At 36.2% G+C, this 19,016-nt stretch overlaps 1 protein-coding gene across 2 annotated transcripts in view; it reads right to left on the reverse strand.

Moving 5' to 3' along the window:
* LOC135088462 (very long chain fatty acid elongase AAEL008004-like) overlaps nucleotides 1–19,016 on the reverse strand; it is a 47,114-nt gene that overhangs the window by 4,727 nt on the left and 23,371 nt on the right. The window contains exons 1-5 of one of the 2 annotated variants that reach the window (XM_063983286.1): nucleotides 8,347–8,475; nucleotides 7,187–7,321; nucleotides 5,306–5,496; nucleotides 3,826–3,906; nucleotides 1,073–1,372 (exon numbers count right to left, since the gene is read on the reverse strand). In XM_063983286.1, coding sequence (XP_063839356.1) covers nucleotides 1,073–1,372; nucleotides 3,826–3,906; nucleotides 5,306–5,496; nucleotides 7,187–7,247 — 633 coding nt within the window. In that variant the 5' untranslated portion in view covers nucleotides 7,248–7,321; nucleotides 8,347–8,475. Of the gene's footprint in view, nucleotides 1–1,072; nucleotides 1,373–3,825; nucleotides 3,907–5,305; nucleotides 5,497–7,186; nucleotides 7,322–8,346; nucleotides 8,476–19,016 lie in introns of those variants that run through there. The other variant, XM_063983285.1, reaches the window with a different exon arrangement.

Consider the following 19,016-nt stretch of genomic DNA (forward strand, 5'->3'; position numbering starts at 1 on the left):
TTGTTTTTGGCAAGACAACGATTGTTTAAAACTCAGGAAAACAGGTATTTTTTACTTGCTCTTTGTTAACTAACTTTAGATAGCTGGTGCCGCCTCCAAAAATATTTTAAAAACCGCAATTATTATTGTTTTTTCTTTTTATTAAATTTTCCATGTCATTGTTGTTTTATTTGTCACGTATTCACGCGAGTTATTCTAGAAAATAACTAGAAATCCCTGACTCATTTAAAGTAAAAAACCTACATAAAGTCAAGGGTATCTAAAAACCACAGTGTCTTAAAAAAATGGCAATTGAAAAAAAATTCGTAGTATTTTTTTATTTCGATCCCAAATATCACGTCAAAGCGAAAGACTGCATACATTTTTGAAAAAAAAAAAGTGAATGAACTTTTGAAAAAATGCAAGAACAATGGACTTTTCTCTACGTGTAAGTTATCACTAAATAAAGAAGTAAATACGTTTTTTGGCTAACGACTTGTTCATGGTTTGTCACGGTCATTGTAAGTTTTGTCGTGTTTGACCGATTTCAGTTATAAAAACCTAGGTACCAGTGCAGCCATTAGACCGACGGTGAAATTGATCAGAAAAACACAGGAGGAATTCGAAGTTATGGATCAATTTTCCTTTAAGTAATCAAATGGTGCAGATGGCGATCCATGCTTAAGCAAACAAGTACATACATTAGTCATTATTATCCAAAGTGCGTATAATCGATAGAATCCACTAAAATAGAAAAAAAAATCCTCGAATACCTATCTATTATAAGAAATATTTTGTATAGTCGAGCGAGTCGTTGTTTTTTTAGGTTATTTCGTAGGCTGAGTTGCACCACCTAACTTTCACCGTAACTATAATGATAACCGGTGGTGTATTTATGGAGTTTGACAGATTTTTGACGTTTGTCAAAGCTAAAGTAAAATGGTGCAACCCAGCCTTAGAAACTCACGTTGATATGCATGTTTATTTTGACATGATCATCGGTAATCGTCGAGCTTTATGTACTAAATATATTTTGGCCACTAAATGTTAAAAAAACTTAATATTTAAAGACATTCTATATAATAACACTTACCATTTGCAAAGTGGTAATATGCCGTTTCCAAAACAGAAATTTCTGATATTGGGGTCCCATGGCTGCCAACATGTAGTACGTGTACATGATGATGTGGACGAACGAGTTGATGACCCCTATGAGGGTCCCGTGGCCCCCGGGGTAGTACTTCGTGGCCCCCCACGAAATCATCGGCATGACTGTGTGGTGGTACAAATGGAGGAACGTGATCTGCCGCTCTTTTTTCCTGATGACGAAGAAAACTGTATCTAGCAGTTCGGATATCTTTGCAAGGAAGTAGATGTAGACGCCTCTGGCGACCTGGAAAAAGAAATAAAATATGCTATGACCAAACAATTAGCAAGCTGAAGTGGCAATGGGCAGGGTACATAGTACGCAGAATGGGGCAGCAAGGTTCTGGAATGGAGGCCGCGTACCGGAAAACGCAGCGTAGGACATCCACCTACAAGGTGGACCGACAACATCGTAAAGGTAACAGGGAAGCGCTGGACGCAGGCCGCTACCAATCGATCAACGTGGAAATCATTGGGGGAGGCCTATGTTCAGCAGTGGACGTCCTATGGCTGAAATGATGATGACCAAAGGGTGAAGTGTATTTTGAAATGCAGATACATAATTTGTTTTTTCCTTTTTAAATGTATTCACAAACTCATGTATTGTGTTTTCCATAAATGAAGTATTTTAAATAATTCGCCTCCTATCTAAAATGAGTAACGTAAGTTGCACGAAAATGAACTTTGCTATTACATCAAAAGAAGGGTCCGAAAACTTAGTAGGTACTACTAGAATAATTTCGAAAAATATAGAAAAAGGTATAAATGAATGAAATTCACAATTTAGCACACATGCACGTAACAGAAAACAAGGTAGGTATTTATATTATGATGATATTTCTAGATACCGATTTCTAGCTCACATTCGAAAGAGCTAGAAATCGGCATCTAATATTAACACTAAACGTAAAGACAATAAAGAAGGCTATCTTTTTTGTGCTCACTCACTATAGTTTTATCACCCTAGTAAGTGCAAATAATAGTCCTGCTACCGCTTCAGCGCTATCCAGTTATCGTCATTATCTTACGCCCGTATTCACAAACATTACCATGAGGTCTCACAGTGCGCGTGGACGTACAGGGTCACACAGGAACCAATCACAGAGTTCTATTCAACGCTATGAGTTCGATTTGCTACTTCACTTAAGCAAGCATCGTTTCGTTTTACGGGCGTAAGCCACTAGCGAGTCATAGGATCTTACTTTATAAAGGCGCCAGCTGATGAGCGATAAAAATTAAATGCTATGGCTGGGTTGCACCATCTTATTTTAACTGTGACAAATGTCAAAAATCTGTCAAATTCCATACAAAAAGCACCGATTATCGTTATAATTACCGTTAAAGTTAGGTGGCGCAACTCAGCCTAAATCTACGCGCAAGTAAGACGATGGCCGTTGGGGCAGAAAAGCTCTCGAGTGGCGACCACGGGCTGGAAGACGTAGCGTGGACAGGCCTCCTACTAGGTGGACCAAAGATCTGGTAAAGGTCGCGGGAAGAGCCTGGATGCGGGCAGTGCAGGACCGTTCATTGAGGAAAACTTTAGGGGAGGCCTTTGTCCAGCAGTGGACGTCATTTGGCTGAAACGAACGAACTCGTAAGCTAACCTATATTTAGCACCAATTTGTACTTCTTTTTTCCTCTTTACTGACAGTTCTTACGTCGTACCACAATTATTACATCTCACTTTACTAATTAACTAGATCTTATGTTGAGGATAATCGCTGTCATTAGCTACACGAATACACAATATAATGTTGCCACAAGTATGTATTGATGTTTGGTTTTTTATACCTTTAGTGCTACAAATATACTAAGGCTGAGTTGCACCATCTTACTATAACTTTGACAAACGTCTAAAATCTTTCAAACTCCATACAAAAAGCACCGGTTATTGTAACTGTTATGGTTAAAATAAGGAGGTGCAACTCAGCCTTAATGATACAAATATACTAAGGCTGATTGCACCATCTTACTTTGACTTTAAAAAACATCAAAAATCTGTCAAGTTCCATACAAAAATCACCGGTTATAGTTACAGTTACTATTAAAGTAAGATGGTGCAATCCAGCCTAAAGCATGGTGATTTAGACACTAGCAATACTAGCATAGACTAATTTTAATTTGTAGTAAAATCGGGCTTATTACAATCAGTCATAACGACACACAATGAGGGTAATTTTTAATGTGACATTATTGTGATAACGTGATTATTATGATAACGTCATTATTGTGGTATTGTTAGCATGCTTACTCAATCATGGAAATAAGTAAGTTCTTTATACTAAGACTGTGACTTTATAACTAGCCTTTTATGACGATAATCAGCTGAAACCTCACGTCATTAAAATAATTGCTGAACAATAATTGTTCAGGTGCGAACATAGACTGGAAATCGTCACATATTTTATTTAATATAAATGGTTTTCCTATGAGGATAAATCATCATGTCACGATTATAAAAGTAGTTTATATTAAACATAAGTAATATTTATAATAGTGATAAATTATCACTTACGACAATTACTATAACGCTTATTTTTGTTTCCTTTTAATGATCGCAACATACGCCAGTATTCACAAACGATGCTTGCTTAGTGAAGAAGCAAATCGAACTAATAGCTTTGAATAGAGCTCATGGATTACCATGGGAAGGAGCCCTAACAAGCTACCAGCACAATGTCAAAATAATTTTGAACGTACTCTCATTGCTTCCGGCGACCGGGAGAAGTCGACTGGCTGACATTTCCAGCTGTAAGTCCGCAACCAACCCGCGTCTAGGCCCTGGAAATTTTAAAAAATACATTATGTTAAAAAAGATGAGTTTATAAGTAAAGTAAGTTACTCGTATTTGTCAGTTTTACAACTTCGCCTACTTAGATTTAGCTTACTTTAACAAACTTCAAAAGTCTGTAAAACTCCATATAAAACACCGGTTAAAGTTATAGTTACGGTTAAGTTAAGGTGGTGCAAGTGAGGCTTAGGCCCAGAACAGACGGTAAAACGCAACTGCAACTGCTAGTTACTTTTGAGTTGCATCTAAGTTTCTGCCATAGCGTCCGTTGAGAGACCACACATGACGCGACCAGTTTGAATCTTTCAGTTTCAGTTTCATTCATAAGAATCATCAGAAAGTTGCAATTTCGTAGCAGTTGCGTTTCACCGTCTGTTCTGGGCCTTAATCTTAATACTTTTCTAATAACAAATGAAAAACGTGAAATTATGATTTTATCGCGTGTAAAATTATAGATCAATCCATCACAATTTCATCTATAACGCTACCAAAATCAACAATCAATAATTGATCAACATTGGCTTCAGCGACTCACACGTGAAAACACATACAGAAATACATTCGTATTTTATACTAATACTAGTATGTACGTAGTAGTAAGCAGAATTGCTAAAATCAAGTCGTAGAGACGATGGCCGTTGGGGCAGAAAAAGTTCTCGAGTGGCAACCACAGGCCGGAAGACGTAGCGTAGGCACTGAGGCAGGCCTCCTACTAAGTGGATCGACGATCTGGTGAAGGTCGTGGGAAGAACCTGGATGCGGGCAGCGCACGACCGGTCGCTATGGAAAGCGTTTGGGGAGGCCTTTGTCCAGCAGTGGACGTCATTTGGCTGAAACGAACGAATGAACTATACTCAACATAAAATAAATCGCACCTTCTGCGACGCGATTTAAAGATTTTCTTCTGACACAATCATGGTGCCCCAACAATATTGGTATTATTTGAAAGTCCAATAAATATCCTTAAAGAAAAACACATTTAATTTCTTAATAAATGATTAACATATACCATAAATGTGACATGAAAAAAGACCTCACTTTGGGCTCACCTCTGGGATCAATTAGAACAATTTTTATGGTTATAAAACCAAATAATGATCTCACGTGTCCCCTTTAACAGATGGATAGCGATTAATCCCCACTTAACAGTTTTATAGCCATAAAAGTTGGCTCAAGCGTACTACCTATTTTTTGAAGAAGTTACTCTGGATCCTTCTACAGACATATTTTTGAGGTAAAAACCTTTCCTTTAATGAAATGAAGCTTAAAACTAGGCTTTCAAATGGTACCAATGTTGGTGGGAAGTGGGGATGCATACGTTTGAAAAGTGCTTGTTGCGGGAGGTGCGATTTATTTAATGCCGAGTGTAGTATGTAAGTTCCCATTTACCTCAAAGAACAACCAGCAGCTGACAATGACTTGTATAAAGTTGTACACCACCAGCGTTTTCTGGAGCTGGAAGGGTTTCTTGTCGGCCATGTACCGCGGGCCCCATTTCAGCGTGAAGTACAGGTATAGTCCGATGATGGTCAGTCCCGGGATCGGGCTGGTGATCAGGAACCAGTCGTTGGTACGGGGATCTGGAAACCACGAGATGGTGATCAGTAGAACTTATAAAAAACTCACAAAACTCAATTATTTTTGCAAATAGGCCATTAAAAAGCACTTTTACACGTCCCAGTATTAACCCTACCGCTGCTTCGGGCAATAAGTTTCGAAGTAGTGGTGGAAATATGGTCGGGTTCGGAGTAGGGGTAGAAATATGATTAGTTTCGTAGAATGATTAAGTAACTGGATGTAAAATACGAATGCTTAGAATTATGAATTCTTTAGTAACAGTATTATTAATGACATTTGCTACGAAAGAGTCTTCCAGCGAATTGGCCCGTGGACCAAGCTAAAAGTGGGCCAAGTCACTGGAAGACTCCTACAAAAATGTATTCTACTTCTAATTATACAAAAAAGTTCTACTTCTAAGAAAGTAAATTGTAAAGACATTACTATAAATAAAAACTAGACTTAGTTTTACAAAAGAATAATTATTTATGTACTGTATAGTACATTTACGTACTGTTTTACTTCAATTTCAGGGCCGAAGCTATAAATAATATTGTTTATTATTTTTAAACCTTTATCTTTTTCCTTTCAATGAATCAAAAATGAAACAGTAATTTGCCTTATTTTCATTAATGTAGGTATGTTACATTAATCAAGCAAGAGTTTATAAATAAAACAATGATTTAAAAATTTAATGAACTAAATTGAACTGTTGATTATTATTACGTTGATTTATGTAAAAGCGTTGACCTAATTAAATATGAAAAAGGAGAAGTATTTTTTACCATGCATTATCAAATACAAAATAAAACAGCAGCATAGGTAAATAACTTTTTAGTAAAAGAAATTGTCGTCAATTTTGATGTAATGAAAGTTTTTAATATTATATTTTAACAATGAGGGATCTCGCGATCGAAAAATCCGCCAGATGGCAATACGTAGACGCGAGGTCCAAATGCTGCATGATTGGTTATTTTTGACATGACATTGACAGATATGTCAAAATTCACCAATCACGCAGCATTTGGACCTCGCGTCTACGGATTGCCATCTGGCGGATTTTTCAATCGCGAAAACTCTTATTCGAGTAGTTAAAGGTCTAACTCTTAACTCAGTCAGTACTTGAGGTATGGGAGAAGCACGGGAGGATGACATTGGCATAATTATGACGTTGCAGAGCATAAAAATCAGAACGACATTTGAAGTCTCACTGACGTTTGACGTCACAAAAACACCCTCCCGTACCGCTACCATACCTTAGATACAGACTTTCCCAAAGTGGGCGATAACGCCTCCTTGTGGGCGCTGCAGGCTTAAAGGGGGGCGGTAAGAGACCCAGAAAAAAAATCGGGACGTTGTGTAGAGGCTTGGGAGGCGTCATCTACTAGGAAGACTCTTAGACATCGACTGAGCTCGACTCTTGACTACAAAAATGGGGGGCGCTAAAAATAATTTATTCTCTAAGTGGGCAGTAGACTAAATAAGTTTGGGAACCACTGCCTTAGACACTGACTTACGCCCGTATTCACAAATATTACTATGAGGTCTCACAGTGCGCGTGGACGCACTGGGTGACACATGAACCAATCACAGAGTATTCAACGCTGTGCTTTCGATTTGCTGCTTCACTTAAGCTAGCATCGTTTGTGAATACGGGCGTCTGTTTTGGCGCTAGTTTTAGTGCTGACTGACTTATGTATGTAGAGTTCTTACCAGCTAGATCTACGAAGAGCCTTTGGTAGGTCCTCGAGATGGAGTTGTTTGACAGCGCCATTATTCTTCAGTTCAACGCCGATGTCATGAGAGGCTCTCCTGCATTTTATGCTGTCACCGACTGCCTTTGGATATCTGGAAAGAGGGACAATAACCTTTTTATGATTATAGTCACCACGTAAGAGGTAAAATGAGAAGTAAATAAATCGAATAATAAATAAATAAATAATTTATTTAATAACCAAGAACCATGACGATTTACAATATTGTACGATGTATTAATTACTTAAACTACTAAGTAGAGGTAAAATGTATTTGTAAGCTGTTTGTTTTCTGAATAAAACAAAATCAAAATGTGATCAAGGTTGCAGAAAACCGCTGGATGCAGGCCGCTATAAACCTGTCAATTTGGATATCCTTGGATGAGGAAGGAAGGATAGTCAGCAGTAACTGCTTACTATGATTCCTTCCTCATTTCTATGGTTGAAATGATGGTAAAAATAATGGAGTAGAAGCTACAATTACCTACTCGTATAAAAATATCGTCGTGTGTCAATAAATATTACGTTTGCATGATGTTTTTTCTGTAAACATGAGTAAATTATTGTATTTTCTATCCACGTAAAAAAAGTTTTGTAGATTCTTTTCCAAAAAGTTGTTTTAAAATATCTCATGTAGTTGTACCTAATAGATGTTATTTTGCAACAGAAATGTGTAGTCTGCTTTGATTTCAAACCATTAATTTCATTTTAGTGAAATAGAGAAATCAAGTAGAGAAGACAACAAACTATGATTTACTCGTACCTATAGATGTGGAATCACAACTTCTATTATTACACAGATTGGAGCGAATATAACGTTTAAGTTATCGCAGTAGGTAAAATGGAAAGGTCAAAGGTGAGGTATTAACCCTGCAACACGTTTTCAATGCAGCAAATAGGTCAGTGGGTAACTGCTCTATCGCATTTCACATTGATAGAGATCTTATAAGAACAAACTATTAATAAAACTAAAACAACGATTTCTTTGACTCGTACTAAGCAATACCTTGAAGTCAGGTTTCAATACGATAACCAAAAAAACACTAATTGAAAACAAATTGATGTAACACAAAACTGAGATGAAAGCTCCCAAATTCTTCAAATTAATCTTAAACCTACCACGGAATATTACGACGTATCTCTCTCATTTTCAATGGAAGACATATAAACACAACACTCAGCACTACATGAGGAAAGGATTGTTTGAAGCGTTAAAGCATTTTAGGGCGGGAAGAGACGTGCGCTCTCGCTGACTGGCGGAGCGGGACTGAGCTTAGAGCTTTCATCCCCCCTCCGCCCCTATTCCGCGTCATATTGAGGGGGGTGAGGGTGCGGGTTGAAATTGGGGTGTTTTTTTTGGCGGTGTTTAAATGTGCTACGTTTCAACGTTGTAGCGGACAGCCGCTCGGGCGTGCGGAAATAAGAAAATCTCTTTGGTTTAAAATAAAGATGTATTTCTGCATTAAATGCCCACACGGCTATCAAAAACATAATTATGCACTTAAAAACTAGAAACAAAAGGTATCAAAAAGAGTAAAAAAAGTATAAAAACATAGACAAAAATATCAAAAGAGGTTGGTCCACCTACCGGTTCCCAACAAACGTATTTGAAAAGATTTTTCGTTAGTGCAGTAGGTAATTTTAACGTTGGATCTAATAAGCGCTACTTATAATACTAATACGCTCACTTTGTTGTTTGTTATTCAAAATTATATGTATAATTTCAAAATTCATAACTTGTTGTTTCTTACTCAAGTAACATTGCAATTAGCAAGCAACATTAACTTCTAGCAGATATACTTTGAGGGTATGAGCAAAAACTGTTTAAGACGTCACCATTGCACCAATCAGTCAGATAGTCCTACAATATTTTAATTGTGCTCTTTATTCAGAGCGCCCTCTATGTAGAGGGTGATAGGAAATAACTCCCCATCTCCCAGACATTTCTCACCCCGAGCCTATGCGGCTTGAATACAATCTGGCTTGTTTATATTCGCCATACTATGAATACAATCATTTGGTAGAAATAATATAGATTTACTGAGTGCTAAGAAACTATGAGGATTCGGAGCCGATGGATTTAGGAGTGGTAATATTAGAACTGTATTTTACAAAAGGGTAAAGTGGTAACTGCCTAATATAAAACGATCCGTACCTTTTATTAATGGAATAAAATCTGATTAACAACATTAATTTTATATCATTTAAAATAAAAAATAGACTTCAGACTAAAAGGTCGTAAATGGGGTATAAAATGCGACTTAATGCTAAAGATATTTATGTCACTTTGACCTAAACTTACTCAACTTTACGACCCACTAGGAATACGTAACTCTTTGAACGTTAATTGCAAATACGAGTAAAAATGTCATTGCCCAATATTAAAAGTAAACATAGAAAAGGCCTCTACAAACTTACGAGCCTACTCGCAAATACCTATGTAAGTAAACATTGAGCGTCATGACATACGCTAAAACAAATACATAAGTGTAAGTTACAATTCGTTAATGCTTTTCGCAAGTGTAATACTAATAACCATTCATGGAGGTAAAATATTTTACACCGGCTTACAAAACCAGTTTTAACTGAACCACCCTGCCCCTTTGCTGTAAAGACGTGCGGGATATTGCGGAAGGCAAGGTGTAACTTTGAAGTGTCTATGTAATTTGGTCGAAGGCTTGTCATCAAAGTTAACTGTGCAGCCGTTGTGGACTCTACGGTGATGAATTAAAGTTGGTTTTATGAGGATTTGTGAAGTCGTAATTTTGTCGAAACATTACGAAAGAGTCCGAAGCTTGTCCTAAATAACTTGAACTGAGAATTCTCGTTCCCTTGTAAGTTTAACTATCACTATCAACGGCTACTCGGCTGACCACTTTTCCTTACTGTGCCAATGGATTAGTGGTTTCAAACTGTATTGAAGGGTTCAGGTGTTCGATTTGGCCAGGTAAATTTATTTATTTATTCAGAAACTCAACAGCTGTTTTACAATATTCATGTTAGTTTGATGAGCATTAAATCTAAGTCAATCAAAGAGTCTCCTAGCTGCTTAAATAAGTTCGTACATGTTCGCAAATGCTTTCTTTGAATTGAAAGCCTTGTTTGGCTGATACTACAACCACTACAACAAACAACCGTCATAATGCGACTCTTCCATAGATTTTGTATGACAAAGGAAGTTATGACGTAATAAGTTCGTGATTGTATATGACACTTCCACTGACTGTATTTTTATTGACAGTCCAGCAGATCTTGGATTCACAGTAGTTGCAGCGGTGGGAACGAGAGGTGGGAAAAGTCCCAGTGTACCTACCATGAGTTTACGTTAGGTGTGCTCGCTAGCGAGTACGTCAAAAATCTTAATGAAGATTTTGTTTCTTGAAAGTAGCCGCTAGGGGCGCTGCACAATATGTCATACAATTAATGTCATTTTTTTACGCAGTCGCTAGCGAGCACACCTAACGTAAACTCATGGTAAGCACACAGTTTTCAAAACGCTGTCACCATTAATTTCGATACGTTAGTTAGCTGTGGATTTGATTGTTTTAAAGATAACTGTTAATTAATTTGACTACTATAAAATACCGCTTTAAAAGTCCAATAAAACAATTAAATTACACCGATTAGACACAAGTTAGTAAGTTTTATTGTCGTCGATACTCCTTTATTTTTGACGAATGAATCCGTTGTTTTTAACAATGTGATTTTTGTTGGAAGTGTAGGCAAGACAGTTTTGAGTTTTAGGCCAAGTTGCACCACTTAACTTTGAACGTAACTTTAACGATAACCGCTGTTTTATATGGATTTAGACAGATTTTTGACGGTTGGTATAGTTAAGGTAAGATGATGCAACCCAGCCTTAAAAATAACTTGTTAGCCAAGCGGTAATAAAAGTCTAGACTGGACGTCCCAAATATTTGGCTAACTAATAAGCCGCTACGTTGGTCATTATAACATGGCTGAATCTTATATGTATAACAATCTATTTATCTATCATCATTATCATCATCATTTCAGCCATAGGACGTCCACTGCTAAACAAAGGCCTCTCCCAATGCTTTCCATGTTGTCCGGTTGGTAGCGGCCTGCGTCAGGCGCTTCCCTGCGAAAACGCAGCGTGTGACGTCCACCCACAAGGTGGACCGATGACATCATATAAGTATTTATCTATACTTCCAATAAATTTATAGTTATCGTAAGAATCGTTAGAAGGTTTACTGTTAAAACTGCAGCTATATCTTGTAAAGATGAAATAGAATCGATAGTGTACTGTAAAGAGTATTAGAAGCATCATCATCAAGTCATTAAGTCCTCATTGCAGGAACACGACCCTCTCTAATTTAGCCAGTTTGGTCTACACCTTTTGCTCTCCAAGATTAGGATTGCCTTTTACTTTTACTTTATCAACTTATAGCGGCCGCCCGCGACTTCGTACGCGTGGATCCCGTTTTACCCCCTTAAGGATGGAGTTTCGTAAAATCCTTTCTTAACGGATGCCTACGTCATAACATCTACCTGCATGCCAAATTTCAGCCCGATCCGTCCAGTGGTTTGGGCTGTGCGTTGATAGATCACTATGTCAGTCAGTCACCTTTGAGTTATATGTATTTAGATTCCTACGTATAGGAAAACATAGATACGCCCGTAATTCACAAACGATGCTTGCTTAGTGAAGCAGCAAATCGAACGCACAGCGTTGAATAGAGCTCTGTGATTGGTTTGTATATCACCCTGTGCGTCCACGCGCACTGTGAGTCCTCATAGTAATGTTTGTGAATACGGGCGTTAATGTATTCGATTAAAAGACAAGAACGGGACTTTTGAAGTTTACTTTCTGCGCTGACCTGCGCAAGAACAGAATCTTGGAACTGGTTTAGAAGATAGACCACGCCCGCAGCGTTATCGGGCACTCCACTTTTGGTCTATGTTTAGACATTGACCGCAGATTTTTATTCAGTTGGTCAATGACTTTTGAAATTCAATGAACTTTTAATGACCATTTTTCTCATGATTGTAACTTGCCGCATCTAACTGTCTACGGGTTCTGCTACGAGATGAGTAACAGTGAACAACATATCATTAATAGTATCAGGCGTTACTTTGTGGAAAACCATAATTAGATATTAAAAAAATATAAAATTACTAACATAAGATTTTCGGAATAAGTACCCAACCACACTACTATGTCATAATAGTACAAGCAAATGCAAGAAGCACCGACCGTCCTTCCACAAATCGCATGCGACATAGATCATTGGTTCCCAAACTTATTTGAGACGCGCCCCCTTTCGACCATATAAAAAATTCCGCGCCCCTCCTCCAGTCAATATTATTTTTTGATATCTGGAATGCATTCTCTCAGCGGTCGCAGGTTTTTTATACTTATGTACACAGATGGCCCGCGTCCCCATTTAGAGGTCTTTGCGCCCCCCACTTCGGGAACCAATGACATAGATGCTTAGTTAGTAACAAAACCGACGTGCAAAAAACCTCGTGGTCGTTGTGAAAATCTTCGCCTTTGTCCAGCAGAGAACGTAATTTGGCTGTACCGAACGAGATTAGATATGGCCATGCTCCTACAATGAAGACGGGATAAAATTATTTCAAATAGCGACTCGCGATCCAAAAGGCGATCTGACGACCTGATAAAGGTAGCAAGAAGGCACTGGATGCAGGCCGCTACCAACCGTGCGATGTGGAAGTCATTGGGGAGGCCTATGTTCAGCAATGGACGCGGACGTCCGGTGGCTGAAATGATGATGATGATGATCCCAAAGGAAGTAATTGCTGTATAATAGCAAATCGCTATCCAAAATGAAGTAAATGCCATGTACGAATGCAATAGTATAGTCCACTGCCCAAGAGCCCGTGACCCAAGGTGCACAATTGCACATTACCTGTTATTAGCCGTTCATTAACGACATAGTTAATTGAGAAGATAAGCTGCACTAGGGATGGCAGCCTCAAGTTGTTTAATAAAGAAATACATTAATTAACTATTTGAATACGATAGGAGTTAAAATTGATCTCAAATAAAACATAGACCCGGCAATCTGTACATTGTAATCTGGAAATTAAATATTTGGCGTATTTTGCCTTCCTGAAATAATGATAAATTTAAAATGTTTTTGTATTCTTTATGTCGATGAAAACCGTCATTAGAGCCCATGGTAGCCTATTCTAATTACGATGCCATTTTTTTGCTGCAAGCTATTTTCTTGAAGTCGTCGGTCCACTAAACAGGTGGGCCACTTCCTACGCTATGGTTGCCTAAACGTTCCGAAAACATGATTACTGAACCAACCTGTCATTTGTAAGTTTTCATCAGTTGTCATTTAGCTATTTAGAATTGCCATCCCTAACTTACACGTGTAGCAGGGAAAGCTGGTTGCATGCATGAAATTGTTTTGACTTCTTTCGTTTATATCGGAGAAGATCAAGCCTTTAGCAGAAAGTAAGAATATCATAAGTAGACTAAAAAATTAAAAATTTATTAATTTAAATACCTACCTTATTTCTATGTAGACCCTTTTATCAGCATTACTTTAAAATTATTTCCACCTTTTTAAATAAAAATCAGTGAAGAACTTATGTAAAACTATTATCGAGATAATAATAAATTAATTTGTAACTTACTTCTTCTTATTCTGTATCAAATTTTTATACAAATTATTGACTTTTTCAGAATTTTTACATTCTGAGATTTGTCTTCATCAAATTAGTAAGTTGTTTCTCAGACGATCATAACGGACAACCTACATTGGCGATGACTAAAAATAGACAAATGCATGTCATGCTATTTTTAGCGTCTGTGAAGATTGATTAAGTTGTTCTCTAATTTTAGATACAGCGCTACTCTTGTGAAAGGTAACAGTGGTCTAAACAAAATATTATTACAACTAGAGGTCAGACCGGTCATTTCCTGTAAGTCACTTTATTTACATGATAGATGCAAGGCTCATCTTTAGATAGAGTTAAAAATCTCAATGGAGTTATTAAGCAATCTCATGTCTTTTACTATGAGATATAGGTATGTAAACTCGTACATTGATCTCACAATAGTCTCTCATAATATTCTCTAAGTCCCTTATAAACCCTTGCAGATCCTTCTAGCCCTGAAATCCAAGTTAGTTTTGAATTTTCAGTAGGTATACCATTTAAGTAGGTAAGTCTTTTTCATTAATTTCGTAATCTATGTAGTGACGCCATTATTAGGCGTTTTGATAGCTTAAATAAAGAAAAGAAAATAGTCAAACGATTCTAAAACGTCAAGTGGCAAAAATCGGAACTAAAATCTCAGTATAGATGGTAGCGCCCTCCTGCGAATGTCATAGCCGGGACGATTCAGTGTTGGATAACTATACGAGTATTTCAATTGACTAGTGCTGCACGCTGTCAGTCAACTATTAGATTAAACTATACATATTGTACAGTTAGGTGGATTAATAAAACATTATGACTAACCGATCAAGTCACGGACATCATTTCGTAATAACATATCGCGAGTCTATTACCTATAACTTCTATATCATGTATGTATCATTTATGTTCGTATTATGATAATAGCGTACATAAGGAAACGCCTCTGATGCCGAGAGCCATCAGCGTGGTGTATGTGACCTTTAAGGAGAAAGGGCAGATTGAAGCCGCCATTATGGTTGTACCTTTAGGTATAGGAAGTAACAGTTATTAGATTAGAAAATAATGTGGGTCAATAGGTAACAAAACCATCGGCATAGGTGTAGCTTTTTTTTTCGGGATGAAAAGTAGGCTACCAACGTGTGAGTGGTTAATATATTCAATCTGTTGTGAACGAAATGTGGACTGTATTAATTGTGCGTTTGAATAAAAGAGCGATTGAGATCTCTATCTCTCAATAAAAAACTCAGTAAAACTCATTTATTTCTGTAAGTAGGCTTTAAAAAAGCACTTTTACACGTCCCATTATTAACCAATCTATCATTTAAGAGCGTTGTCACATTTTTCATGCAGAAATCGAGAATTTGGCAGATTTCGAAATGATTTTAGTCATATAATTTATTGTTATAGCTTCTTTTGACTTATATCATCGTAATTATCATACGTTTTTACGGAATGTCTATTGACAAAATCTCGTTCAAATTGGATTTTTGCCTACGAAAACAGCGAATTTCGAAAGACCGATTTCCAGGTAACTCGCGAAGGCACAACTTTGAACTAATATTACGACAAATTTATTTCTAAGTAAGAAGATATAATGTATTCATTAGAATAAGCATACCCTGAAGAAGGAAGTGTATTGAGAAAATTTTGATGTTTAATTCATTAAAATGCATTTTTATCATGTCTAAGATAGTCAAAATTCGAGAAAATTACTGCAAGAAAACAGGTCACATCTCATAATCTAAAAGTCATTTGGCAACATAAACTACTTTATACATAAGAAGAAAGATAGTACTATTAATGTGTGAAAAAGAAAACATAACTATCTTCAATCTTCAAATGAAAAATTAATTTGAAAATACTATAAAATCGGGTGCATCAAATGGCATAAATCAGTCGTGCTTTGGCACTCGTAGACGCCGGGTCTATGTCAGTTGACTGCCCACTGACGTATATGCGTCACGCGTGATTTTTTCGTAAATTGTAGTATGATTGAGTACTTTTGATCCGCAAGTATTTTTAATTTATTTGTTTAGGTAAATCGGACTTGTAATTTCTTTCTTTGCAAACATTTTATTATTTTACTTACAGAATATGGGTAGAATAGACAAAATATATTATTATGGTATCTGTTTGGTCAGGAATAAATAAATGACTAATAAATGACTTTAACAGGGTGTCAAAACATTAGTCTATGCTATTGAGTTTCTACCAACATAAAATATACTCTTCCTTACTAATAAAAGTTGAATAGCGTCTGTATGGTCACACAACGCTTCGTCATGTTTTTCCGAAAGTCCAATTGCTGACGACTGAATGAAAGAAATTGGTGCGTAACTAGTCATCTGATATTAAACGTTTAGTAATAAAGGGGTAGGTCAGGTAAATGGCAAATCCATCAGCGGTCACTCGATGACACTTAGACAAATAGTTTTATAAAACGTCAACTAAGTTGGTTAGGTATTTGTATTGTAGATATTTATACAAATGAATATATAAAATAAGTTTATTTTTAAAAGTATAGGTACAGGGTGGAAACGATAAGTGATTTTACTTGATTCTTAATTATACAAGACTAGCTTTCCGCCCGCGGCTTCGCCCGCGTGGAATTTTGTCTGTCACAGAAAAACTTTATCGCGCGCGTCCCTGTTTCAAAAACCGGGATAAAAACTATCCTATGTTCTTTCCCGGGACTCAAACTATCTCTATGCCAAATTTCATCAAAATCGGTTGCGAGGTTTAAGCGGGAAAGCGTAACAGACAGACAGACAGACAGAGTTACTTTCGCATTTATAATATTAGTTGGGATATCGAAAAACTGTTTACTGTTCCTGTAAGTGCTCCACGAGCTCTTTAAAACAATAACAATAAATAGGTTAAAGAATAAACTGGATCTATGCGAAAATTCAATATTTCCGAATTTCATACTAAATGTATGCCGCCAGCCATACCTACCATATTAGAAGTGTTAAATTTTTTAATTTAAATTTTTAATTGAATAATATAATCAAACAACAAACTCGTAAATTGCATTCTTATTCAAATTATTTACGGAAAACATGATTTTAGGTTTTACTTGCTACAATATCATCAAGAGAAACTAATTAATAAATACTAAATAAACAGATAAAGGGGACGGCATTAAGGCACTCAGAATTCTCAGAAACCATTGATTTCGTGTTTGTTTGTAACTGTATTAAATGTATGAAAGCTGGAAATATAGATTTTTTGAATAGATTCAGTTCGTTCTTTTAAACATATTATTGATGCCGTTTGCTAGGTCTCATGAAGCACTTTTTCAGCAATTAACCATTTGTTCGACATCTTGTATACCACCTACTATAATAAATATTCGAGTGAGATCACTTATCGATTATTTTCGTCATCCTTATTTGTATTAAATTTAATTAAAGTACACTAAGGCTGAGATGCACCACCTAACTTTGACCCTAGCTGACAATAACCGGTGTTTTATGTTAGACAGATTTTTGACATCAAAAATTTTGATGTCAATGTTAAAGTAAGACGGTGCAACACGGCCTAACAAATGTATCGTAGACAGTACCTACTTTTTATTTTCTTCATAAATCTTTCTTTTCTACGTAAAGCTATCTACAAGCTTTTATTTTATTTGACATCTGGAGTCGTAAAATCTTGCAACTTAAAATTTCTAACTTCCCGTTTTCCCATTGAGCTGAAATTTTGTATGTCTACACAGGCATGCAAAATTTCGTTTCGTTTCGCACTAAATAATTTAATTTACACGTGTTTTCATGCGATGGTCAAGTCAATATATTTATGTAAAACGTTAAAGATTTCCTGGACTGGACTTGGTATTACATGGATCTCACAACTTTTTACCGTAGAACAACTGAGTAGCGAGACTTGGTTTTTTCACAAGTATTGTTTTTGATGGGTTTGTATTACAGAACGTATGTGTGTACCTAATCGGATAACTGTTAGATAAATTTTGCTCTATGAATAAAAATCTTAAAGTTACCTCTGATTTTTTTTATAAAAGCATTATACGACCGTGTTTTATAATAATTAATAATAAATTCTATAAAATCACAATGATATCAGTATTTACCTCTTTGATTTCCTGACTTGTTTAGACTTACAAAAACTAAATATTTATTATTAACTTTTTGATAATAATGTGAATGGCGCTTACGATGTTTAGTTACGAGCTCTTTGATGGACACAGATATTATAGATAACGTTTAAAAAATGGCACGCTCGTTTTCATACATTTCATTCTATTTATTTAACCTATCCATATTTACGTGCGGAAACGTCACAAAATCAGAATACATTTTAATTTTGCCATCCCGCATTATAAAAACTAAAAAGTCAAAAGTAAAATTTTAATAGTAAATATTTTTCATAAACAAGCTTTTGATGCTCTAAAAAGAATAAAATAAAACATAAATTCTTTCAAACCCATCAACTTATTACTTTACTCAATTAAAAGATTAAAAACTTGTCGCGGGATTTACTTGTGTAAAAAATACATTAATTACGTAACTTGATTTTGCTAAAAGTCTGATCTGAGAAAAAATCTAACAGGTAAATTATACATTAGGTATTTCTGTGTTATTATGTATGACGTACTGTCTTAGGTACGATACAACTACGGATTAAGATCGTTTAGTCGACGCAGCGTTGAAATTGTAAAGATAAATGCAGTTTGCGCACTCACTACGCGACGTCGAGCAATAAAAACCTAAAATTCGAACGTCAACTTTTTGCTACAACGCTCTTAAGATGTCCCGTAGGTACATAGAGAGAAGCGAAATCGAACAGAAATATAATCACGAGCTTAAGTTTTATAAATAAGTCAAAAAGTACAAAAATGACAATGACACAGAGAATTCGGTTTTTACAAATCTATAGGCCGAAAGAGTATAAAGGTGGAAGGAGGATCGTTTGCAACATAACCTTACGAGAGCGTAATTATGTGGATTAATTTAAAAATAGAGGTTCAAAAGTCACTGTTTTTATAGAGCTACTAAAGTTTAAAGCTACGAGTACCTAAACGAGTATTAACGATATGATAAATCTTTTGCAATATATTATATCTATTACTTACTCAATGCTTAGTTAACGTGCTGACAAATATAAGGATAAAGCAATTCTTAAGGTTA

This window comes from Ostrinia nubilalis, chromosome 4 (assembly GCF_963855985.1).
Source record: "Ostrinia nubilalis chromosome 4, ilOstNubi1.1, whole genome shotgun sequence".
NCBI classification, from domain to species: domain Eukaryota; kingdom Metazoa; phylum Arthropoda; class Insecta; order Lepidoptera; family Crambidae; genus Ostrinia; species Ostrinia nubilalis.